The 27107-nt window shown below is 45.2% G+C and overlaps 1 protein-coding gene across 1 annotated transcript in view; it reads left to right on the top strand.

The window, feature by feature from the left end:
- Positions 1-1850: 1850 nt before the first annotated feature.
- The window catches only part of RNF19B (ring finger protein 19B), a 33363-nt gene continuing 8106 nt past the window's right edge, over positions 1851-27107 (top strand). Inside the window, exons 1-5 of the mRNA XM_056123436.1 lie at positions 1851-2627; positions 14327-14532; positions 16762-16903; positions 25150-25312; positions 25755-25869. Of these exons, the coding sequence (XP_055979411.1) occupies positions 1954-2627; positions 14327-14532; positions 16762-16903; positions 25150-25312; positions 25755-25869 (1300 nt within the window). The 5' untranslated portion in view covers positions 1851-1953. The remainder of the gene's footprint in view (positions 2628-14326; positions 14533-16761; positions 16904-25149; positions 25313-25754; positions 25870-27107) is intronic.

The following is a 27107-nucleotide window of genomic DNA, read 5'->3' as shown; positions in this document are numbered from 1 at the left end:
GCAAAGGGCCTAGAACAAAGTATTATAAATATTTACCGTAACTAAGAGCAAATCAATAAAGTGTGTTTAAAATAAACAAATTAATAAAATAAAAATGTTTATTGCATATGTGAGTAGACAAGACTCCTTTTCTCCCTGAGTCTACAAGGAGAGACACAAAGGAAAAAGTTAGGTGGGGGTGGGGATAATCACTTTAGTTTCTCGATTCCAAGATGATCAAATTTCTTCAGGGGAGAGAAGAATGCGGTAGAAATGAGATCACTGCAAAGTCCAAGGGCATTTGTGAAAGAGCTAGTTTTGCTTTATTTTGGTTTTGTTTGCGAGCCATAGGTGGCAGTGTTCGGAGGTTACTCATGGCTTTGTGCTCAGTGATCACTCCTGGCAGGACTCAGGGAACCATATGTGGTTGACTCAGGAACCCAGGTCAGCAGCAGGCAAGTTAAGCGCCTACCTGCTGTACTATCTCTCCAGCCCCTTAACTGTCATTTTAGCCAGCCAGCATCCAACCTCTTTCTGACTTGAGGAGAAACATAATGTCTTCTGGGCAACATAAGTATTGCCCAGGACACTGATCACCTCATTGTTCTTATTTCTCAACAGCATTTGTCACAATTGGCCACTCCCCCCCACCTTCACCCAGAAACATTCTATCTTGATATCTGTGACATCACCACTTCTGCTTGGTTTTTCTCCCGTCTCACACAGCTTCTGCTTCTCAGTTTCCTTCGCTGGCTCCTCTTCCACTATTTGACCTGAAAAGTTTCTCAGAACTGATTCCTGAGAACCTTTCTTGTGGCTTTATTTTCTTTCCTCCTCTTGTCACATCCATTAACCTGTTTAACTTACTGTAGGCCAACAGTGTTTCCACTGGTAGGCCCTGACAGGTCGTTTGATTTCTTCCGTCTTCCACTGGCAAGGCTTGGGATCATATGGGGTGCAGGTCTGCAGTGTGCAAAGGCAGGCAAGTGCCTCACCTGACATCCTCTCTTTCTGGCCATTCTTTATAAGACTTTCTGTTTTCAGCTGGGCGCATGGTGCCTAACCATTGAAGACTTCATTTCCCCCTATGTGTTATGTGTGGCCAACGAGACATAAGCAAACATGAACTTCCAGGACAAGGGGGTAGTGATGGGGAGGAATAGGGACTGGAGCCCTTTGAGCTATCTCCTGCATCTCCAAGACAACCTTCCTAGGAAGAAAGGAACACCTTGAGATGGTCTTTTTATTTTTTAGTTTTGAGGCCACGCCCAAAGCGATGGTCAGGGGTTTCTCCTGGCCCTGCACAATCACTCCTGGCGGCGCTCGGGGGACCACCCATCCTACAGGATGCCGGCAATTGAAGCCGGGTGACCGCGTGCAAGGCAAACTGTGCCTCGGGTCCGAAAGACCAGATTCTTGAACCAACGCTGTTTGCTCAAGGAAGAAGTGCTGGAAGGCGCTGCAGTGGGAATTCCCTTCTGATGAGCCCTGGTCTGCTTTTCCCCTTGAAGCAAATGATGCCTCATTTGCTGTCGGTGGCAGTCGGCCAACTCTCTTACAAAGACAAGCCGAAAACTCTCCCTGGGAAAGGCTGGGGCGGGAGGTGATGGCACTGAGGGCGCAGGCTCAGCCAAGCAGCAGCAGGCTGGGGGTCTGCCCAAGATGGCTGCGCTGGAGCCAGTGGCCCGGGAGGAGGCGTGGCCTCGCGCCGCTGGCCCGCCCCCCCGCTGGCCCCGCCCCCGCCCCCCCGCGGGGCCGCCGGGTTATGAGGTATCGGCGTGGCGCCTGCGCAGTGGGAGCGGCGCGCCGGGCGGAGGCTTTATAATCACTTTGTCGCGGGCGCTCGGCTTCTAGCTCGGGAGGGCGGCTGAGGCGGCGGCGGCGGCGGCGGCGGCCGGGGCGCCGGCTGGGGGGGCGCTGAGGCGAGAGCTGTGGCGGCGCTGGGCGCCCCTCGCCCCTCGGCCTCGGCGGGCCATGGGCTCCGAAAAGGACTCCGAGTCGCCGCGCTCCACGTCCATCCACGCGGCCGCGCCCGAGCCCAAGTGCCGCAGCGGCGGCCGGCGCCGGCGCCTCACCTTCCACAGCGTCTTCTCGGCGTCGGCTCGCGGCCGCCGCGCCCGGGCCAAGCATCAGGCCGAGCCGCCGCCCCCGGCCGCGCCGCCGCCCCCCGCCCCGGCCGCGGCCGCGGCCCCGGCGCCGCCGCCCGACGCGCTGCCCGCCGAGGCGGGGGTCGAGGCCGAGGCGGAGGCCGCGGTGGCGGCGGCGGCGGCGGCGACGACGGCGGGGCCGGCGGCGGCGGCGGCGGCGGCGGGGCCGGACGATGAGGCGGCGGCCGAGGGCGGCGGCGCGGGCTCGGACGAGGTGGAGTGCCCGCTGTGCCTGGTGCGGCTGCCGCCCGAGCGGGCCCCGCGCCTGCTCAGCTGCCCGCACCGCTCGTGCCGCGACTGCCTCCGCCACTACCTGCGCCTGGAGATCAGCGAGAGCCGTGTCCCCATCAGCTGCCCCGAGTGCAGCGAGCGCCTCAACCCGCACGACATCCGCCTGCTGCTGGCCGACCCGCCGCTCATGCACAAGTACGAGGAGTTCATGCTGCGCCGCTACCTGGCCTCGGACCCCGACTGCCGCTGGTGCCCGGCGCCCGACTGCGGGTGAGCGCGGGGGCGTGGCCGCCGGGGGGCGGGGGGCTGGCGGGGGCGCCCCCCGCCTGCTCTCGCTCGCCGGTGCCCCGGGGGAGCGGCGGCGCGGCGGCCGGGACGCGGAGGGGGAAGGTCCCCCGGCCCGGGGGTGTGTGGGGGGGGGGAGGGAGCTGTCCATCAGGTCAGCAAGGCGCGAGCGAGGCTGTCTCCCGGCCGGGCGGTGCGCTCGGGCGCTGGACGCCCGGGGACGCGCCCTCCGGCAGGGCCGAGCTTTCGAGGGGTGTGTCCACCGGCCGTGCTCGCAGCACTGCGGGAGAAGCGGGGGGCTGGAGCGGAGGGGGGAGGCTGGAGCGGATGGGGCCGGCGGAGAAGGGAGGGGCCCCCGGGAAAGGGACAGCGCCCTGGCCCAGCTCTGGGGGCCCCCCTGCGCCTCGTGCCGCTGGGAGTCACCCGGCGGGTCTGGCACTGCCGCCGGAGCGGGGCGCTTCCTTTGTCCGGGGAAGCGGTGGGGCCCCGGGAGGGGGCAGCCCAGAGGGTGGTCGGGTGGAAAGAAAACGTATTTCCCAGGCCCTGTGAGGTGGCGCTCCCCGAGTCTGTGTGTTCATTAAGGTCGGGGAGAAAATGGGCAGAGGCGCGATCCCGGGACTGCCCGGTCCCGAGCATCCTCTGAGCGCAGCAGCCCCGCACGCTTTACAAAGCTGCCTGTATGTGGCTTAGGACGTCCGGTGCAGGGGCGCGTAATGCAGGGACTCCTCTCTGTGCCTGGGAGTCGGACGTGTCATTACCTGCCCTGTGACCTTGGACAGATCATTTTTGTCTCGTGTGTCATGTTTTTGGGACAAAGACTCCCAAGAGCCCTTGCTGGAGACTTCTTGCAGTATGTTAATGTAATGCTAGTAAAAAGCTTAGTGATCCTTTGCTTCAAAGGAGTTGAGAAGGGTTTTTAATTGCAGCTTGTCCTGCGAGGCTCTTTCAACCTTTCCATGGCAGTGCCGAGGTCCCTATTCAAAGAGGCTGACTTGGACTGTCTGGGATAGTAAGAGTTGACTTAATGATTTTCTGTTCTTCCAGACTTGTTAGAGATGGGTATGTTATGCAGACTCACTGAGATGGGGTTACTAAATTACTCTGAAGCATTATAGTCAGAGGTTCCTTAAGGTGGATCACTTTCACTTTCTTTTAATATCAGAAAGACCCTTGTAGACTCTTGGCAGAGTTTCCTTATATCTAGTGACGTTACTGATCATAAAATATTAATTAACATGGTATTCAGAGTTTGCTTTATTAGGAAGTTTTGTTCTGTTTTGTTTTGGGGTCACACCTGGCAGTACTCAGGGGTTAACCCTGTCTCTGCCCTCAGGGGTCACTCCTGGTGGTGCTGAGGGGGTGGGACCATATGGGATGTTGAGGATTGAATCGAGCTTGGCCATGTGCAAGACAAGCACCCTACCTGCTGTACTATCTCTCTAGCCCTCAGAGCTTATTTTCTGAGCCAAAGGGATGTTTCTTTAAAAGAACACTGCATGATTGGTTTTGGAATAGTATATGACCTCTTTTTTGAAATGTTTCCTTGAATTTTAATTAAGAAATGAGGCATCACTGATTATCGTTTTAGAAAAGCACCCGTTTGATTCTTTTTTCTCTCTGAAATAAATTCTGTCTTTGCTCACATCAATAAAAATGAACAAGAATTAGTTTATGGTCTTAATGACAAGTAACTAAATCATTACTGATTTGGAAGTTATTAAACAATTAGGACATTTAGCTAAGTCTTCAATTAGAATCATCCATAGCTTTTTAAATTACAAACCAGAATTCTTTTCATTTTAATTTGTCAAGGGTGTTGTGAGGACCCTCCCAGGGTGGGAGAAGCATGCTAAAAGTAGTCTATAGACCAAACATGATTGCCACTCAAAGCCTCTCTTGCAAAACACAGTACCCAAAAGAAGAGAGAGAGAACAAGGGGGAATACCCTGCCACAGAGGCAGGATGGGGGGGGATGGGTGGGGGGGGGGGATGCTGGGACCCGTGGTGATGGATGACGGGCACTGGTGGAGGGATGGGCACTTGATCATTGTATAACTGAAACCCAAGCACAAAATTTGTAAGCCTATAACTGTACCTCATGGTGTTTCACTAATAAAAAAAGAAAAAAAAAAGAATTACAGCAATTATATATATACATGTATATATAATATTTTAATATATTATCCTTGGGTTTGAAAAATGGCAAGTCAGGAAAGAAAGCACATTGGCCTCTGAGTATCCGAGTGTGGAGTGTGTGGCCTGATACTTTGATTCTTTGTTACTTTGATCCCTAAAATATTGTAACATCTTGATCTAGTTTTACTGAGGAGGAAGATGAAAAAAAAAGTTCAATTGAGTAAGGCTTATTCAGGTCATCACAGCGGGTAGGGTATTTGCCTTGCACGCGGCCGACCGGGTTCGATTCCCAGCATCCCATATGGTCCCCCGAGCACCACCAGGAGTAATTCCTGAGTGCAGAGCCAGGAGTAACCCCTGTGCATCGCCGGGTGTGACCCAAAAAGCAAAAAAAAAAAAGTTAAGTCGTGTTTCCATCGCTTTGGGCTGGAGCGATAGCACAGCGGGTAGGGCGTCTGCCTTGCACGCAGCCAACATGGCCGACCCGAGTTCGATTCCTCTGCCCCTCTCGGAGAGCCCGGCAAGCTCCCGAGAGTATTCGATATGCCAGACACAGTAACAACAAAGTCTCCAATGGAGACGTTACTGGGCCCGCTCGAGCAAATCGATGATCAACGGGAGGGCCTTTTTACTTTACTTATTCAGGTCATATTAGCAGTAGTAAAGTGGTAGAATTAGGCTGTGTAGAATTGGTTTTAACTCCAACTAAAGTCAATATTCTTTCCACTCAATCTTTTTTAAAAAGCTTAGACTTTGTCAGCATTATTAGGGACAATACAGCTTCACTCATTTGTTTGATGATACTATTTAGATCAGTTGTGGATGAAGGACTGAATTGAGAGTCAAGGATGCTAGAATCTCATTTGTTTTCTGATTCTTATTGTTAACAGCCTCTTACCAGGCCCTCTGTGGTGATTTCCTGATGACAGAATCTTATCTGAAACAGGGCTAAGCCTTTCCTGACTTGAGAGTGGTTTTTTTCCCCTATCTTAAACTGACCATGTTGGGTAAATAAATGAAATAACTTAAAAATTTTGTCACTTGTAAAGCAGGTATTTGAGATACCCTGCAATGTGGTTGGGAGTTTTGCCACATGTTTTTAGTACCAAAAGAAATTAGCTTGTATTGTTTAAATCAGACTCTTTGGTTTTTATCTGGATTTGGTAAAAAGTCATATGTGAGGAAAGATAAAAGAAGCCCAATACCCATTTACCTCTTCCTTTACCTGACCATCATTCCTCCCCATTGATCAAATTCTTGTTCACCAAATTTATTCAGTATCTCCTTTGTGGTCTCTGTATATGTATGTGTATTTGGAAGGATGAGGGGCACATGTAATCAATTTTACAGTGTTCTTGATTATCAGTGTCATTGAAATTCTACTTAATTATAAAGAAAATGTGTCAGAAGATTCTTTGTTTATAAAACATTTCTAGAACAACATTAAAAAATCTGAAAATTTTTTTCTTATGCCTAAATATTATTTTAACTTATTTTATAAATTAGAAAACCATTTCCAATGGAGAGACATTTAATATTAAGTAAAATATTGTGAAATATAATATTAAAAACATCTTTCAAATGAGATGAACTCAGAATAAAAGAGCTGATATTTTTACAGGTCTTTTTTATTTTAAGACTACTATCTCATCTAAAAATGTTATTTTGGGGGGGCTGGAGTGATAGCACAGCGGATAGGGCATTTGCCTTTCACGCAGCTGAAAGGGCTGACCCGAGTTCAATTCCTCCGCCCCTCTCCGAGAGCCTGGCAAGCTACTGAAAATATCTCACCCCCACGGCAGAACCTGGCAAGCTCCCCGTGAGGTGTTCGATATGCCAAACACAGTAACAACAAGTCTCACAATGTTACTGAGCCCGCTGGAGCGAAATCAGTAAACAATGGGAGGACAGTGCTACAGTGCTATTTTGGGGGGCTGGAGTGATAGCGCAGCGGGTAAGGCATTTGCCTTGCATGCAGCCGACCTGGGTTTGATTACCAGCATCCCATATGGTCCCCCAAGCACCTCCAGGAGTAATTCCTGAGTACAGAGTAACCCCTGAGCATGCCGGGTATGAACCAAAAAGAAAAAATATTATTTTGGGTGGAGGAGCATTTGGTGGTGCTAAGGACTTACTCCTGTCTCTGTGTTGAGGGATCACTCCTGGTAGTACTCTGGGGACTGTATGCGGTGCTGGTGAGTTGACCCGAGCTGGCAGTTTAGATAGGTGTTGATAAACCTAATTTATAGAAAAACAAACCAATCCAGATAAGTTTAGGTGTCAGGCCCAGCTTCTCATAGCTAATAATTGTTTTTATTTATTTATTTAGGCTTTTTGGGTCACACCTGGCGATGCACAGGGGTTACTCCTGGCTCTGCACTCAGGAATTACTCCTGGCGGTGCTCAGGGGACCATATGGGATGCTGGGAATCGAGCCCGGGTTGGCCGCGTGCAAGGCAAGCGCCCTACCCGCTGTGCTATTGCTCCAGCCCCTCATAGCTAATAATTGTACAATGATCTTAGAGTTTAATACTTAAGCACCAGGATTTTTTTTAGGAACTCGCAAATCACATAAATATGTTACAATTCCACTCCAGTGCCTTCTTGCCAATTTTTAATCCTTTCAGAATCTAGCAGATGGAGGGAAATTCCTTGTATAAGTCCACCATTTCTGTCTCTGTTGTCTACATCTCCTGCAGTCTTCTTCCACTTCACCACTGCCCCCACCTGACTAGCAAAATATCAACTGTTGGCCTTCCTGAACAACTGGACTAGACCATCTGGTAAACAGGAAGCTTCTGTTCCTTTCTAGCACATTTATTAAGGAAGATCAAGCTCCCTGAGCAAGACAAATTTCTCAGTGAATGAGAAATTTTTCTCTCTGAAGCCTTTCTGGACCACTTCTTAATTTAGCTTCCAACCCATTTTTCCCACCGTTTTCTGTCTGTTTCCTTGCCATTATTGCTATAATCCTCTACCCTAATACATCACACTCATATTTGCCAGAATATTCATTCTAAAGTGGAATATTTTATATAATTACCCTTTTTAAAATTGTTCTTACCTCAGGACCAGAGAGAGTATAGCTGGCAGGGCACTTGCCTTGTATGTGATCAACCAGGATACCAACCCCAGCCCCCAATATAGTCTCTTAGCACTGCCAGGAGTGGCCCCTGAGTGCAGAGTTAGAAGTAATAAGCACTGAACACTACTGGGTACGGCCTAAATCCCAAAAGTACATAAATCCAAAACCAAAACAAATCAAAAAACTGTTCAGTATGATGGCTTACAAGAATGTCAAGAACTGGGGCCGGAGAGATAGTACAGTGGGTAGGGTACTTGCCTTACATGTGTTCAATCCTCAGCATACCATATGGTCCTCTGAGCCTGCTAGGAGTGATTCCTGAATGCAGAGTGGAGTAACCCCAAGCATTGCCAGATATAGTCCAAAAACTAAATGTGTTTTAAAAATAAAAAGAATTTACTTTATGATCTGTTTTTTATCAATTAAGTCCCTTATAGTGCCCAGTCATCTTTGGATCTTATTTTCTGTTTTTCATTTTCATCTGTATTTTCCAGGTATCTTTCCCAAAATATATAAATAAATAAGCCTGGGAAATGTTGAGTTAAACATAGTAAAGCAAGTTTACTTCTGAGCTTCTTAAGCCCTTTAAAAGTGCTAATATAGATGGAGAGTTAGTAAAGTAGGGTTAGGCACTTGTCTTGTACACAGCTGATCTGGTTTGATTCCTGGCACCATATATGGTCCCATGAGCCCTACCAACAGTGACCCCTGAGCACTGTCAGGTTTGGCACAAAAACAAATAAGAATCCTGGGTTCCATCTCTGGCATTTCATGGTCCCCCACAGCAATGCTGGATGCATTATCATTCCCTGTGTGAGCCAAAAACTTTAAAAAAAATCAAATAAACAAGCACCTCCCCCCCTCAAAAAAAATAAATAACCTGTGGTCTGAATGGATTGAGAACACTTCTGGACTAGGATATCTATGGTCAAAATTCTTACAGCTCTTTCGTTTTCTCTTTCATTTTTGTTTTAGGGTCATACCTGGTGATGCTCAGGGCTTATTCTTATATCTAGGGTCAGGGATCACTCCTGGTGGGGCCTGGAGGATTTTATGGGGTACCAGAGTTTGAATCTGGGTTGACTTTGTGCAAGGCAGGGACACTACCCACTATACTGTCTCTCCAGCCCCACTTCCTACAATATTTAGGAACAAAATCAGTTTAGTCCTACAAGAGTAGAAAGAATATTGATAAATAGAAAACACAAACAGCAATTGTGGAAGAGACACAGATGGAGTGGTCAAGTAGAGAAGAGAAAGATACTTTTGAGAATTGTTTAGTGTTGAACCTTGGGTGAGTTCTGAGTATTATGAAAAGGACTTAAACATGGTACTCTTGACAAAGAAGTTGGCCTGGAATAGGAGACATTTGATTGATTGTCTACCATTCTAGATGGTAGATTATTATAAATAAAAATTCAGTATAGAAATACTACATGAATATTACCCGTAATAGTAGTAAAAATTACGCAAGTGCTCCTCAGGGATAGATAGGTTTTGCATGATGGTATCAAGACATCATGAGGTGATATTTGATTTGAGCCTTGAAAATACGAGTGGGAATTCTTACCAGGCAAATAAACTTGAGGATAAAGAAAAAGGCATATGAAACCAGAGTGTTATGAGCAAATGCATAAAAACAATACTAAGTCTCTAGTCTGGTTTGTAATGTAGTACCCTCTGGGTGCACAATATGGGGAGTAGATTTGGGGAGTGACTAGAAAATTTGAAAAGGGAGACTAGATTCAAGTTACTAGACCTCCTATGGCATGCAAACAAGTTTCACTCTGAAGGACATTTTTTCTTTTTCTTTTTTGTTGAGGTATTTTAGGCCAAATGTATTTAGGCCGAAAGATGTTCTTCTTGAATGGAATATGTATTGGAGTGGAATATAAGGAAACCAGGTAGGAGTCTCTTACAGTTGTCTGGCCAAGAAATGACTGCAAGAAACTGGATTTGAACTAGGAAGGAAAAGGGAGATAGTAGGGAATAGCTCATTATAGCAACTTGATTGATGTCTACCACCCTTCCACATGTTCAGTGCTTGTAAAGATAGGGATTACACATACTCCAAGAGTACTGCACCACATTTGATGGGATTCAAAGTAGGTGGCAACCAATTTTAGAGGGAAATATTAAATTATTTCGGTTCTGCTTTGGTGCAAGGGATTAGGATTTGGGATGGAAACACCCAAAATGTGGTGGGAAGGTGTAATGGTGGTGGGATTGGTGTTTGAGTATTAAATGTAATCAAATATTGTGAACTACTTTATAAAATAAAAAAAAATTTAAAAAGACCTGATATTCAAAAGGAAATTAAAAAGTTAGGGGTTACACATAAAGTATAGGAACACACTTCTAAACCCCATGTTCTGTTGCAGCATAAATAAATTCATACTAATGAGATTTTCCTTATGGCCAAAGTTATGGTCTAGCCTATTACACATGGTATTTCTTTTTTTGTTTTTGTTTTTGATTTTTGAGTCACACCCGGCGATGTACTGGGCTTACTCCTGGCTCTGCACTCAGGAATTACTCCTGGCAGTGCTCAGGGGACCATATGGGATGCTGGAATCGAACCCGGGTCGGCTACGTGCAAGGCAAATGCCCTACCTGCTGTTCTTATCGCTCTAGCCCCTACACATGGTATTTTCTAAGGACTTAGGAAATTAACAAAATGAAGTAAAAGTTGTATGAACTTAAGGAGAGAAAAGGGTGCATATTTTTAACAACACACAATTTCTTACATCTTCTGTTTAGTTTTCTAATTAGCAAACCTAAATGTCAGGTTATGCTCCTCCATTGTAGTACAAGAGGTATTCATAGGAGATTTGGTTCTGAGGATGAGGGCTTTTCTCCATCTGCTGGAAAATAATATTGCCTTACTCAGAATTTAGGAGTCCCTACAATTTTGGGGGGTGGTGCCTCACCCAATGGTACTCGGGCTTAATCCTGGCTCTGGACCCAGAGACCATTTCTGGTGGGGGTTGGGGGACCATATGTTGTGCTGGGAATCAAATCCAGGCCGACCACATATAAAGCAAGTTACTTCTGTACTCTCTCCAGCCCCACCTAAAATATTTTATTGTTTATGGGTCATACCCTGAGGTAATGTGGGCTCTGAGATTTACCCCTGGTGGGGCTTCGGAGACCAACCACCTGGAGTGCCAGGGATCAGGGATCAAGCCAGGGTAATGCATGCAATGCAAGCACCCTACCAGCTGTAGAATCTCTGTAGTCCCCTAAAATGGGTTCTACATAAAATTTTAGGGTTAAGTTACAGTAACCTGCCTTGTATGTTAATGGGTACATAGTTTAAAAGATTGCTTTTAGGGCAGAGTAATTGCCCAGGAGAGCTAAAATCCCCTGAGAAAAGTAAAGACCCAAATAGAAGTGGATCTCTATCATTAATTTAATCATAGGTATTTTAAGCATGAGCTAGTATGCTAGAGCTTGGAGATTTAGGAAAAAAAAAGGATGGGTCTGGAAGATGGTGCAAAGGGCTAGAGTGCATGCTTTTCCAAGGGAGACCCAGCTTGGATCCCTGGCACTGCAGGGTCCCTTGAACTAGAAGTAAGCCCTGAGCACTGCTGGGGTGTGCCATGTCGTCTCCTCTTCCCTCACCCCCCCCATCCCAAGATACTTTTCTGAGTCCAGCCTGGTTGGGGAAAGCACATGTTCATAGATAATTACATATAATATATTAAGTTCTTTAGGCTCATTTACTAAAGTAGGCAACTAGCTTCATGAAGAGGTTAATTGGACTTTATAGAGAAGATAACATTGAAACTGTTTGCCAGACCCCCCCCCCAAAAAAAAAACCCAGAAATAATGGTTTGGAGAGAGAATACAGGGGTTCAGATGTTCAAGTGCTTGCCTTGTGTGCTATCACACCAGTTTGATCCTTGGCAGCCCCAAGTGCACCCAAGAATGAATGATCCCTAAGTGCAGAGCCAGGAATAAGCCCTGACACTGGGATGGTCCAACTCCTCCCCCAAAATCAGAAAGGGCATTTCAAAAGGAAAAGGAATAGAGTAATGCAGAGGCAAAGAAGTTGGGACAAAATGTGCTAGTTGTATACTGTACCTTTCAGGGCATGATCTCAAGCATATTAGATCATATTTAGTTAACATTTAAAGGTGGCAAATACCTATTATCTCCATTTTGAGTGTAGAAACTGAGGCCTGGAGATTTTAATTAGTTTAGTGTCATGCAGTCAGGAGTCAGGAGCAAGGAGCCAAGACCAAGTGCCCCAAAACAGGAATGCCTACTCGAGTGTTCTGAGTAATTCTTTGTCATGATCATAGATTGTTGTGGGATAATTTACAATCATTGGAGATTATTTCACTTCCTTAGAACCAAATTCCACACCCAAATTTGCGTCCTATCAAATTTTCTATTTTTCTAATTTACCAGGGTGGTGATTGGTATAAGGGCACACCCACCTGTGCCCAGGTCTTACTCCTGGCAGGAAGGGGTGACCATCTGGGGGTACTGGAGGCCAAACCCAGGTTATTTGCATGCAAGGCAAGTACCTCACCTTGCTGTACTGTCTGACCCCCTGAATGTTCTTAAATAATAATAATAATAATAATAGTAATAATAAAGAATGGATGATAAGTATTTACTCCTACCGTGTGAGATGGGGTAAGTCATGAAATGTTTTCGGCTTCTGGACACGCAGTCTATCTAATTTGTATCATTAGAAGTTGATTTAATACTTTCCTGAGATCATCTTGTACCTTTCCCATTTAACACAAAATAGCAAACAACTCATTTTCTACAGCAGAAATATTGTTTCTCTTTTGAAGTTATTTTGCAGCTAGGTGGGGTAATTTGCCCAGAACTCCTACAGGATATGAATCATTTGTATTCATACATTGACCTGTTCTCACTGCTCTTTCTGAGAAGGGTCTTAACACAGCCTGTATTTAATAAACTTGTTTTTGATCCATATTTTCAGTGTCATTCTCAAGTTGTCTTGGAGGAGGTATGATAAACCAGGGAACTGAGTTGCTATTAATTTGCTATTATGTGTACAGATAAAGAGAAGAACCATAGACTAAATTCACAAAAATATTATTAGATTTTTGCATAAATTGCTTTTTGTGTAAACTTTTTGTCAGTATTAATATTGGTGAAAGTCTTAGAGAGCACATGCCTTACATATGTTCAATCCTTGGCACCACATGGCCCCTGAGCATGCTAGGTTGGCCCTGATAGCCCCTGAACACTGCCAGTTGTCCCCTTTGAAAAAGAGAAAAGAGGCCAGAGAGCTAGTACAGCAAGTAGGGTATTTGCCTTGCATGTGACCCACCCACGTTCTATCACCAGCACCACATATGGACCTCTGCCAGGAGTAATCCCTGAGCATAGAGCTGGGAGTAAGCCCTAAGCACCTCTAGGAGTAAGCCATAAGCACTACTTATGGGAAAAGAAAAGGATATATTTGCTTTCATTTTTAGCTATAGCTCTTAATTTAATTTGGTTTTGGTTTTTGGACCACATCCTGGGTCCTGACAGTTTACTCCTAGTGTTATTCCTGGTGGGCTGGAGTGATAGCACAAGCGGTGCGGCCGACCTGGCTGAGTCGGGTTGGATTCCTCCTCCCCTCTCGAGAGCCTGGCAAGCTACCGAGAGTATCTCGCCCGCACGGCAAAGCCTGGCAAGCTACCTGTGACGTATTCAATATGCCAAACACAGTAACAATAAGTCTCACAATGGAGACGTTACTGGGCCCACTGTAGCAATTCGATGAACAACGAGAGGACAGTGCTACAGTGCTACAGTTATTCCTGGTGGTGCTTGAGGGACTTTTTGGGATGCCATGGATTTAACCCAGGGCAGCCACATGCAAGGCAAGCAATTTATGTGCTGTACTCTCTCTCTCTCTCTCTCTCTCTCTCTCTCTCTCTCTCTCTCTCTCTCTCTCTAAACACCTATAGTTCTTTTTTTTTTTTGTCTTTTTGGGTCACACTCAGTGATGCTAAGGGGTTATTCCTGGCTCTACACTCAGGAATTATTCCTGGTGGTGCTCAGGGGACTTATGGGATGCCAGGATCAAATCCAGGTCAGCCTCGTGCAAGGCAAACACCCTACACTCTGTACTGTTGCTCCGGTACCTATATAAGTTTTAATGTTTCTCTCTAATATAGTCAACTATCAAAGGGAAATAGTTTTAATATATTTACATTAATGTTGTAGCAAAATGCTGCTAAGCACCCCCCCCTTTTTTCCCCTAAGGAAAATTATTTATGCTCTTAGAAGAACAGGAAGAAATTTAACTTTCTCAAACAGAATGTACTGCAGTTTCAGCACACATATCCATGTATACTCTGTGTTCTTTCTCTACGTTTTATGTAGTGGTGGGTATATAGAACAGTATTGCCCTCCTGGAATTGATGGAATATGTCTTGTTGATCATTCTTCCCTTTTTCATTTCTCTTCGTATTTCTTTATCTAGTTATGCTGTTATAGCGTATGGCTGTGCCAGCTGCCCAAAGCTGACCTGTGAGAGGGAAGGCTGCCAGACTGAGTTCTGCTACCACTGCAAGCAAATATGGCATCCAAACCAGACCTGCGATATGGCCCGTCAGCAGAGGGCACAGACTTTACGAGTGCGGACCAAGCACACATCAGGTCTTAGTTATGGTCAAGAATCTGGACCAGGTACAAGTTGGCATTATCTTATTTGTCTTTTTATTTGATGTTTTCTAATGTGAACCCCAAACTGGGAGAGTTATCGTTCTTATACCAAATATTCCTTGAGGTCAAATAGCAGAAAATGCTTACCTATTTTTGTTTATTTTTGAGCACATCCGTTGGTGCTCAGGGCTTACTCATGGCTCTGCACTCAAGAATTACTCCTCGTGATGCTCAGGGGACATATTAGTATCATTAGCGGGGGCTGGAGTGATAGCACAGTGGGTAGGGTGTTTGCCTTGCATGTGGCTGACTGGGTTCGATTCCCAGCATCGCATATGGTCCCCTGAGCACCACCAGGAGTAATTCCTGAGTGTAGAGCCAGGAGTAACCCCTGTGCATCGCTGGGTGTGACCCAAAAAGAAAAATATATATATAATTATTGATATTTGGCCCCAGCTTAGTAATATTTTTAGTAGCTTTTTGATATGTGGATTCTCTATAATAATTATGGATTATTCAACCCAGGTAAAATTAGAACATAACAATTGAATTCTTGAGGCCAGATCAATAGTACAGCAGAAAGTCATTTGCCTTTTATGCAGCTAAGCAGGGTTTGATCCCTGGCATCCCATATAGTCCCCCCAAGCACTCAGAAATAACCCCTGAGCGTTGCTGGGTATGGCCTCAAAACAATTTTTTAAAAAATGGAGTTCTCTTGTTTATACCTTTTTTTGGTATGGGGTAGGGAAGTGGGGGTATGTTCCTGGCAGTGTTCAGGGCTTAGTCCTGGCTCTGTTTTCTGGGATCACTTCTGGTGGCGCTTGGGGGAACATATGGTGCTGGGGATTGGATCTTGATCAGCCATGTACAAAGGTAAACTCCCTAGCTGCTGTTTTATCCCTTCAGCCCCAGTTTACACTGTTTTAGTAATTTATCACAGATTGGAAGGAATTTGCTAGGAATTTTTTCAAAACCTGCATTGTAGCACTGGAGAGATAGTAAGGCGGGTGAGGCATTTGCTTTGCAGCATGCAAACTCAGGTTTGATTCCCAGCATCTCGTCTGGTCTCCTGAGCACTGCCAAAAGTGACTCCTGAGGGACTGAAGAAATATAAGGCACTTTCCTTGCACGCAGCTGACCTGGGTTCAGTCCCCAGCGGGAATCCCCCGTATGGTCCCCTGAGCACCACCAGAAGTGATTCCTCAGTGTAGAAGCCAGGAGTAACCCCTGAGCACCAATGAATGTGACCCCTCTCCGCCATGAATAAACAAAATATCAATGTTGCCTTTTTATAAGTTTTTACTGATGTTATTTGAAAGAGGCTATTAGGAAAGGTTTTACCATTCAGTTTTTCCTGGTAGAGTAAAATCTCTTCTACTGTTATTTATGTATTTTCTTTTGGGGCTGCACATGGCTATGCTCAGGAATTACTTCTGGCTCTATATTCAGCAGTTACTTCTGGCAGTGCTTGGGGGACTGTTTGGGATGCCAGGGATCATACCCAGGTTGGCTCTGTGCAAGGCCATTGCCTACTCACTGTACTCTTGCTCCCGCCCCTTTAACTGTTATTTTAATAGTATAATTTTGAGCTTGCTGTGAATGTTATTTGATGTATGCTTATAGCATACTCTATTGCTTTTAGATTTTGAGTGTGAAAGTGTAAGAAAGAGAGATAGTACAGGGTAAAGTCACTTGTCTTATGTGAAGCCTTGCTCCCTGGTACCTCATAGGGCCCCTTGAACACTCAGGAATAAGCCCTGAGCACAGCCAGGTGTAGCCCAAGTTCCTTTTCCCCCTAAATCTGGTAGAAGAAAATAATAAAGGATTATAGAAAGGGATTGTAGATTATATTAATAAATCATAATAATACTATTTAGCTTGAAAAATTAGTTTTTTTGGGCTAAAGTATTTCAAAACAAAGCCATTCTTGAGACTATTCTAACTTTAGGACTTCTACTGGCTGTTTTCCTGTAAGGACTCCAGTTTTCTTACAGCTGCTTTTCTCTCTAGCGAAAGTTCCCTGCTCAGAGTGTAGTTCTGTATATGATGCCAGTTTGGAGATTAGGCAGCTTAATATAAGACAGGATTCACGATCCGAAATTTCCTAAGGTCTTGAGAGCCAGCCTTCCAGAGAAATGGGTTGTCCTTAGTTGTTTTTCTCTGCCTCATTTCTTTTTTTCTAGGAATAATAAAAACGAAAGTTGGTTTAATTTGGGTTATTTTTCTATCCATTCTTTTCTTCCTTCTTAACAGATGACATCAAGCCATGCCCACGATGCAGTGCTTACATTATTAAGATGAATGATGGAAGCTGCAACCATATGACCTGTGCAGTGTGTGGCTGTGAATTCTGTTGGCTTTGTATGAAAGAGATCTCAGACTTGCATTACCTCAGGTGGGTTGAGAAATGTGTCCATAGCTTTTTTTTTTTTCACGATCTCTTTCTTTTATTATAATGTTTGGAAAATCTTTACTTGAGATTTTATTTTTTTTATTTTTTTATAATTTATTTCTTTATTGAATCACTGTGAGAAAAGTTACAGAGCTTTCGGGTTTAGGTCTCAGTCATGTAAATATCAAACACATTTCCCTTTACCAATACTTATTTTTAACCACGAACCCCAATAGAACCCCACCTCCCACCCCTCCCAATTCCTGTGAGGCAGATGAGTTCTAGTTAATACTCTATCTACTTTGACTAGATACATTGTTTCGATAGAAGATGCACCATTATTGTTTAGAGTTTACGACCCCCCCCCCCCCCCCAATCAGACATGCTGAAACAGCCTTGTGAAATGATTTGCTTTCTACAGCTGGGTTTAAGAATAAAATGATGTCGCGAGGCCACGCGGTTTTGGATTTCTGCTATTTTACTTATTAACCCCGGAAGTATTTCTATTAAAAGTTAGATAGTTAAGAGATTGGTTTCTGTGCTCTGGAGTCGTGGCCATGCCGGAGAGCCGCTCGTGGGGGGCAGCTGGTGACCTCGGTAGGGCGTGAAGGACGGCCCATTACGCCCCCCTTCCCATGAGGTCCCTGCCACCCCCACCCCCGGCTCAAACCTGCTGTCCACAAGGCTCCCGTGCGGCCGCCATCTTTCTTTCCAGAGAGGATTGGGCGAATGGGGCAACACCCTTTCCCCTCCGGGCAGGCATGCTGGTGCGGTTTAACACATAGTCCATTTGCTTTTCTGCTCCAAGCGGGTGGCTTTCTGTGCTAAGTCCTTGTGCTTCCGGGGCCGTGGCTGTGCCGGAGAGCCGCTCGTGGGGGGCAGTTGGTGACCTCGGTCGGGCGTGAAGGACGGCCCAGAACACCCCCCTTCCCATGAGGTCCCTGCCGCCCTGTCCATTGCTTTTTATATTTATTTTTCTCTTACTGATTTAGGGGAAAGGATGTAAAATAAGACACAATTATCTTCTCATTTCTATTTAAGGAAACATTTAAAAGTTCCTCTGAAGCTCTTTCTGCTCGTCATCTTCCAGTTTAGCAGTCTCCAAGGACCGTTCCCGTTACCTTCCAGATAGAGTTGTTTTCCCAGCATGATTTTAAGGCTTTCTGCAGCCCGGCCCCAAACCTCCCTTTCTCCTTTTGCCATTTTGTTTCACGTGGATAGTTAGGTAATTTGAGCTTGCTGTTCCTGTGCCTCTTTTCTATTCTTTCCTCTGCATTTGCTCATCATCTCTCCTTGCCTGCAACGATTTTAGTAACTTCATCCCCACTAATTTGTAGCAGTCTCAGTTCTTCCCTACTCTTAAAGGGTCACTTGAATGTCATCTATCAGAGACAGTAGAAAGGATGATAGTGCATGTTCTCAGATTTCACCGCTGCTCTGCAGCATTTCTGTATGTGACCACCTTCCCCAGCTTTTCCTGCTTCATACTTTATTGACATTACTTTAATGTTAAGCACCATGCTACTTTTACTAGATACACATCTCTAATTTTACTAAACTTGAATGTTCTTTTTTTTGGGGGGAGCAGTTGTGGGGCACACCCTAGCTATGTTCAGGGCTTGCTCTTTTTTTGTTTTGGGTGCCACACTTGATAGTCCGTGGGGCTTACTTCTGGCTCTGCACTCAGGGATCACTCCTGGTGGTGCTCGGGGGACCGTATAGGATACTGGGGATCACACCCCATTTGGTCATTTGCAAGGCAAGCATCCTGTTACTGTACTATCACTCCAGCCCCTCAGAGTTCACTCTTTGCCGCCTTGGGGACCATATGGAGTGCAAGGTTGGCTGCTTATCAGACAAGCACACTACCTGCTGTACCAATGCTGAAGCCAAAACTTGAATTTTCTTAAGGCTGGCATTACCATTTTATTACCTAACTTTCAAGACTTTCCAGAGAAGTCATTGAATAATATTTAAATATTCTCTTAAAAGAGTTAATAATATTTATAAATTTATCAATTTGGGAAATGTTAATCTGGATGAAGTACTTTCTAATTAAGCATCGTTTTAATACTTACACTGTACTGGTTATTGGAAAATGGTGAATAGGCATGAACCCCTCCTTCTTTTTTTTTTTTGCTTTTTGGGTCACACCTGGCGATGCACAGGGGTTACTCCTGGCTCTGCATTCAGGAATCACCCCTGGCGGTGCTCAGGGGACCATATGGGATGCTGGGAATCGAACCTGGGTTGGCTGCATGCAAGACAAAGATCTTACCCGCTGTGCTATTGCTCCAGCCCCGAACCCCTCCTTCTAATTGCGTATTTTACCTGGTAGAGAAGATGAAACAAAGGGACGAAGCAGAAATTCTTGGACAGACACAGAAGAACTGGCTATTAGAATAGTCAAACCTGGGACCAGAGAGATAGTACAAGGGTTAAAGTGCTTGCCTGACCTTCATACCAAGTACCACATAAATCCCCTGAGCACTGCTTGAAGTAAGCCCTGAGCACCTGCGGGTGTGATTCAAACACAAAAATAAGTTGGTAAACTCTGAGTCAAAATTTCACATAACAATGTGACGAAAGAGGGGCCAGAGAGAAAGTATACCTGGTAAAGCACTTGTCTTGCATGTGGTAGAATTTGGTTTGATTCCCATATGTTTCCCCATATCTTCAGGCGTGATCCCTGAACACAGAGCAGTGTGTGGCCAAAAACCAAAAAAAAAAAAATAAAAAAAAAAAGGAAAGGAAGGAAAGAGGGAAGAAGAGTAAGGGAGAAATATGAAGCCAATGTGTTTTTGAAATTCTCTCCCTGGAATATGATTTGCTGAATCAGAGTGTGGTTACCTTCAGTGCACTTGCCTACTCAAGTAGCACTGCACTGTAGCACTGTCCTCCCATTGTTCATCGATTTGCTCGAGCGGGTCCAGTAACGTCTCCATTGTGAAACTTGTTGTTACTGTGTTTGCCATATCGAATACGTCACGGGGAGCTTGCCGGGCTCTACAAGAGAGGCGGAGGAATCGAACTCGGCGTGGCCGGGCCAGCAAATTAATATACTAAAGTAGGCAGTTTAATAGTTCAGTTAGGAGTCAAAGAAGCTGAATCAGAGTCAGGGTTAGAGAGGACAGGGTTCACCGAAAAAGATAGGAGGGTGGGAGAAGAGGCTTTGAGTGTGCTTTAATCCAAAAAGCAGGTGAAGAACGTAGAGCTCTAAATAGTCTGGCTTTGTCCTTTGCCTCCCCATTATATAATCTAGTCATTTCCTATAACTTCTTGTAACTTAATCACTCCTATTGAGAAGACTTTTGTGTGTGTGTCATCATTATCCTTTTTTCAATTTTTTAATTCTTTTTTATTGAATTACCGTGAGCTACAGTTATAAAGCTTTCATGTTTGAGTTTCAGTGATGTTTGAAATCTACAGTTACAAAGCTTTCATGTTTGAGTTTCAGTCATACAATGATCGAACACCCATTCCTCCACCAGTACACATTTTTCACCACCAATGTCCCCAGTATCCCCTGCCCCTTCCCAACCCTCCTCCTGTCTCTATGGCAGACAACTTCCCCCATACTCTCTCAATCTACTTTTGAGTATTATGGTTTGCAGTATAGATACTGAGAGGCTATGACATTTGGTTCTTTATATACTTTATATACTCAGCACACATCTCCCATCCCGAACAATTTCTCCAGCTGTCATTAACTTAGTGATCCCTTCTCTATCCCAGCTGCCCTCTCCCCCAGCTCATAAAGCAGGCTTCCAACCATGGAGTTTTCTTCCTAGCCCTGTCTCTACTATCCTTGGGTGTTAGTCTCGTATTATGATATTTTATATTCCACAAAGAAAACCAGCAGGACCGTACTACTGTTCAAGAAGGGAGACATCCATGACATTGGCAACTATCGCCCGATCTGCCTATTGTCTGTCATCTACAAGCTGTTCACTCGAGTCATCCTGAATAGGATTGGCAGAACACTAGATGAAGGACAACCATGCGAGCAAGCAGGGTTCCGCAAAGGATTCAGCACCATCAACCATATCCACACGGTAACCAAGCTCATTGAGGTTTCTCGGGAGTTCAAGATGCCGCTCTGCTTAACGTTCATTGATTTAAAGAAGGCCTTTGATTCTGTTGAGACGGAAGCGGTCATTGAAGCCCTAGCCAATCAGGGCATTCAAGCCCAATACATCAGGATCCTCCGTGAGCTGTATTGCGGATTCACTACCAGGATCTCACCATTCTACAAAGAAGTGATCGTTGATGTCAAGAGAGGGGTGTGGCAGGGTGATACCATTTCACCGAAACTCTTCAGTGCCACCCTCGAGAACATCATGCGACGACTGGAATGGGAAGGAATGGGAGTGAAGATAGATGGTCGGCAACTACACCACCTCCGCTTTGCTGATGACATTGTTTTAATAACACCAAACATCAGCCAAGCGGCACAAATGCTGGCCGACTTTGACCATGAGTGTGGAAAGGTAGGACTACAGCTGAATCTTACGAAGACAATGTTTATGAGAAACAGCCTTGTTCCTGACGCCCCATTCGCTCTCAATGGAACGACCATCTCCGAATGCAACAGCTATGTGTACCTAGGTCGAGAGGTCAACATGAGAAATGACCTGGCACCCGAGCTGCGCAGGAGGAAGAGAGCGGCTTGGAACGCCTTCAAGAACGTCGAAGAAATAGCTAAGAGGACGAAGAACCTCCGGCTCCGGGCACATCTCTTTGATTCCACTGTTCTTCCTGCATTAACATATGCCTCAGAGACCTGGGCCCTACGCAAACAAGATGAGAACGCCATTCAGGTCTCCCAAAGAAGAATAGAAAGAGCTATGCTTGGAATAACACGTTTCACTCAAATGAGAGAACGAATCCGGAGTTCTGACATCCGTCGACGATCAAGGATCAGGGACGCTGTCTCATATGCCAAGGTGTCGAAAATCAGATGGGCTGGTCACGTAATGAGATTTAAAGACGACCGTTGGACTAGAGCTGTTACTGATTGGATTCCACGGGATGTCAAGAGACCGCGTGGCCGCCCACCTACCAGATGGTCAGACTTCTTTGTCAAGATCATGAACGATCGGTTTGAGGCCCTCCATGTTCCCGGAGCGAAGAGATGCCATTGGGCTACACTAGCACGCGACAGGGACAAATGGAGACGTTACTGGCGCCCGCTCGAGCAAATCGACGACTAACGGGAAGTTAAGTGATTAAGTGATTAAGTGATATTCCACAAATGAGTGCAGTCCTTCTATGTCTGTCCCTCTCTTTCTGTTTCATTTCACTTAGCATGATACTCTCCACAACCATCCACTTACAAACAAATTTCATGACTTCATCTTTCCTACCAGCTGCATAGTATTCTATTGTGTGGTTCTACTGTGCTTTTTTGCACCCTCGAGATATATTACCAGAAGTTGTATTGCTGGGTCATATGGAAGCTCAATTTCTAGTGGTTTTTTTTTTTCTTTTTGGGTCACACCTGGCAATGCACAGGGGTTACTCCTGGCTCTGCACTCAGGAGTTACTCCTGGCGGTACTCAGGGGACCATATGGGATGCTGGGAATCAAATCCGGGTTGGCTGCGTGCAAGGCAAATGCCCTATCCGCTGTGCTATGGCTCCAGCCCCTCAATTTCTAGTTTTTTAAGAAATGCCTGAATTGTTTTCTAAAGAGGCTGGACCAGTCGGAATTCCCACCAACAATGAAAGAGACTCCCTTTCTCCCCACATCCATGCCAGCACTGGTTGGTCTTGTTCTTTTTGATGTGTGCCAATATCTGGTGTGAGATGATATCTCATTGTTGTTTTGATTTGCATCTCTCTGATGATTAGTGATGTAGAGCATTTTTTTCATGTGCCTTTTGGCCAATTGTATTCCTTTTTTTTTTTTTTTATTGAATCACAGTGGGAAAGATTACAAAGCTTTCAGGTTTAGGTCTCAGTCATGCAAATATCAAACACATTTCCCTTTACCAATACTTATTTTTTACCATGAAGAACCCCAATAAAACCTCACCCCCTACCCCTCCCAGTCCCTGTGAGGCAGATGAATTCTAGTTAACACTCAATCTGCTTTGATTAGATTCACTGTTTCAATAAAAGATTCACCACTATTATTTAGAATTTACCCCACCCCCCAAATCAGACATGCTGAAAAAGCATTGTGAAGTGATTTGCTTTCTACAGCTGGGTTCAAGAATTAAATGTTGGTTTTGGATTTCTGCTATTTTACCTATTGACCCTGGAAGTATTTCTACTGAAAGTCAGATAGCTAAGAAATTGGTTTCTGTGTTCTGGAGTCGTGGCCGTGCTGGAGAGCCGCTCGTGGGGGGCAACTGGTGGCCTCGGTAGGGCGTGAAGGGCAGACCGAAACGCCCCCCTTCCCATGAGGTTTTAGCCGCCCCCACACCCCCGGCTCATACCTGCTGTCCACAAGGCTCCCATGCGGCCACCATCTTTCTTTCCAGAGAGGAGAGGGCGAATGGGGCAATACCCTTTCCCCTCCGGCAGACTTGATGGCCTGGATTAACACATGTCCTTTCACTTTTCTGCTCCAAGCTGCCGGGTTCTGCATTAAGTCCTTGTGCTTCTGGGGCTGTGGCTGTGCTGGAGAGCCGCTCGCGGGGGGCAACTGGTGACCTCGGTAGGGCGTGAAGGACGGACCGGAACGCCCCCTGACCCATGAGGTTTTAGTCGCCCCCACACCCCCGGCTCATACTTGCTGTCTACAAGGCTCCCATGTGGCCGCCATCTTTCTTTCCAGAGGGAGGAGGGCGGAAGGGAGCAACACCCTTTCCCCTCCGGGCAGACATGATGGCCTGGATTAATGCATAGTCCTTTCACTTTTCTGCTCCAAGCTGCTGGGTTCTGCATTAAGTCCTTGTGCTTCTGGGGCTGTGGCCGTGCTGGAGAGCCGCTCGTGGGGGGCAACTGGTGACCTCGGTAGGGCGTGAAGGATGTATTTCTTTTTTGAGGAAGCGTCTGTTTATTTCTTTTCCCATTTTTTTTAAATGTAGGAGTACTGCTATTTATTCAGCCACTGATTAGGCTGATTGAATTGGGCGTGAACTCCACCTTACTTTTTTTTTTTCATTTTTTATAATTTTATTTATTGAATCACTGTGAGAGCAGTTGCCAAGCTTTCAGGTCTAAGTCTTGATCATACAGTGAAACACCTGTACCTTCACCGGTGCCCATTCTCCACCACCAAAAACCCCAGTATAACCCCATCCTATGGGGCAGATGACCTCCACAATACTCTCTCTCTACTTTGATCACATTCAATATTTTGACACCAGACCCACCATTATTATTTGGGATTTTATCCCAATACTCGAATCTGTCAAAAAGGCAACAGTAAACAATTTGTTTTCTATTGCTGGTTATGAATAACATATGATGTCGTGCGGCTGCAGTAGTAGCCATGCGATTTTGAAATTCCGAAGTTTTAACAATTAAATCTGGAGGGATTTCTGCCAAAACCTGCTGGGTTCCGAAATTTGTTCCTGAGTCTCAGGGATCATGGCCATTTAGCAGCGTGATCAGGAGCCAGAGAGACCGTTAGTGGGCTGCGACTCGGGGTCTTGTTGGGATGGGGAGGAAAGGGCCAGCTCCATCCCCATTCCCTGAGGCCCTGCGTGACTTGTCACTGCTTCTCCCCATTTTTTGATGGTGTTTTCTTGTACAATTCTACTAATGTCTTGTATATCCTGAATAATAATTAACCTCTTATCTGATGTGTATGGGGTAAATATTTTTTCCCATTCCATGGGCTCTCTCTGTATTTTGGTCACTGTTTCTTTTGAGGTGCAGAAGCTTCTTAGTTTTAGAAGTAGTAGTCCCATTTGTTTATGTTTTTTTCCACTTGCTTGGTCAGTGGTGTTTCAGAGAAGAAGATTCTGATTGAGAAGTGGGCAGTGAGGGAGATAGACAGGAAAGAGAGGGGGAGAGGAGTGATCCTGGCTCACTTACCAACACTAACTGCTGCAATAACTGGGGATGCAATGACTGACAAGGTTACCCCTCCTGTGATGGCCAAATTCCTCTTATGTTTGGAGGTTTTCCTTCCCTCACATCTGCTGTGAATCTAAGAATTAAAGAAGTGCAGATGAGCAGGTTCAGACATTAATCGCATTTCACTAAGAAAAAAAGGGCTGAGATGCTTCTCAAAACATAGTGACAAAACTACGTTGTAATATTAACATTAACTTCATTGTGTTTCCTCTGTAGTCCCTCTGGCTGCACATTCTGGGGCAAGAAACCATGGAGCCGCAAGAAGAAAATTCTTTGGCAGTTGGGCACATTAATTGGTGCTCCAGTGGGGATTTCTCTCATTGCTGGCATTGCCATCCCTGCCATGGTCATTGGCATTCCTGTGTATGTTGGCAGAAAGGTAAGACATGCTGATTTCTGTGCATGTTCCTTCTTCAGGTTTGTTGATAATGGTTTGAAGGAAATAGGGAGGAGATTTTATGTCAGAACTGATCTCTGAAAAGCTGCTGACTCTTGGATAAAAATAGCCTTAATTTCTTAAATGGACCATCATAAACCCCTAAGGGATCTGAAAGTTCTTATTAACGTTCTGCACCTGGGTTTGTCTCCATGATTTAAAGGTGAAATGCTTACTTCACTCCCCAGAGTTATTTTGTGTGTTCTTTCGTCTCTTAGATTACGTCTTCCGGGCCAGAGTTAGGTTAAAATTTGAAAATGATGTGTTAGACTAAGAGATACATTTTAACATAGATAACTTTTAAAGAATAAGTCTCAGCCCTTTTTTTCTTAGTGAAATGCGATTAATGTCTGAACCTGCTAATCTGGACTTCTTTAATTCTTAGATTCACAGCAGATATGAGGGAAGGAAAACCTCCAAACATAAGAGGAATTTGGCCATCACAGGAGGGGTAACCTTGTCAGTCATTGCATCCCCAGTTATTGCAGCAGTTAGTGTTGGTAAGTGAGCCAGGATCACTCCTCTCTCCCCCTCTCTTTCCTGTCTATCTCCCTCACCGCCCACTAGTCTCCAAACTCTCCAACTATAGCAGTTGAGCCAGCTGGCCAGATGTTTTACCCTGCAAACTCCTACAATTTAAGCCATCCACCTTGGTAGTTAACTGTTTGTCATTATTATAATTATCAGCCATACTAAATTATCAAGGGCTGGAGCAATAGCACAGCGGGTAGGGCGTTTTCCTTGCATGCAGCCGACCTGGGTTCAATTCCTCCGCCCCTCTCAGAGAGCCCGGCAATCTACCGAGAGTATCGTGCCCGCATGGCGAAGCCTGGCAACCTACCTGTGACGTATTTGATATGCCAAAAACAGTAAAAACAAGTTTCACAATGGAGACGTTACTGGTGCCCGCTTGAGCGAATCGATGAACAACAGGAAGATAGTGCTACAGTGCTACTAAATTACAAAATTAGGATCTTTCATTCTTACATTAGTAACTAGAGTTCAGTCTGGTACAGAATAGAAGACAGAATTTAAAATTTTAAGGTGTAGTTTTTTACTTTCATCTTTTGTGTCCATTTGTCATGGAATCTACAAAATTAATTTTAATGCCTGAGCATTTTAGAAAGCTTGAGATTTTGTTTCAGAATAATAACAATAATAATAATAATAATGCAGCTAATATTGAGGCACTTCATGTGCCAGGAGCAGTTCTAGTGTTTTGCATATATTAATTCATGTAATCCTAACAGCAGCTTTATTTATTTATTTATTTATTTTTGTGGGGACTTGTTAGAGTTTTGGACCATACCTGGTGTGGTTGGGGTACCATAAAATTCCAGGAATCAAACTGGGGTTAGCTACATGCAAGGTGAGTGTCTTAACTAACCTCCTTACTATCTCCAGCCAGTCTACAATTTTAACAGAAAGATACACTCATGACCAAGGTGACTTTGCTGTAACAAGAATCAAGGCAGTCTTGCTTCCAAATCTGTGTTCTTAGCAGCTGAGCCCTTCTGTCTCTCACAGCAGTAACAATTTATAATTAACACTCCACAATGAATATTCTTCAGGTTTTAGATCTCAAACCCTAGATTTTACTTATTTAATGTTTGCTTTTTGATCCTTTGTGGATTTGGCACCTCAGTGGTGAATAGGAGGAGAAAAAAATGAAAGGTGTGCTGGGTAGTGCATATATATTCCCTTTGATTACTGACAGTCCTGGGAAGATATGTCCAAG

This window comes from Sorex fumeus, unplaced genomic scaffold (assembly GCF_029834395.1).
Source record: "Sorex fumeus unplaced genomic scaffold, SorFum_2.1 ptg000047l, whole genome shotgun sequence".
Classification (NCBI taxonomy): domain Eukaryota; kingdom Metazoa; phylum Chordata; class Mammalia; order Eulipotyphla; family Soricidae; genus Sorex; species Sorex fumeus.
The sequence above is the reverse complement of the archived record's forward strand: the minus strand, read 5'-3'. Positions and strand labels throughout refer to the sequence as shown.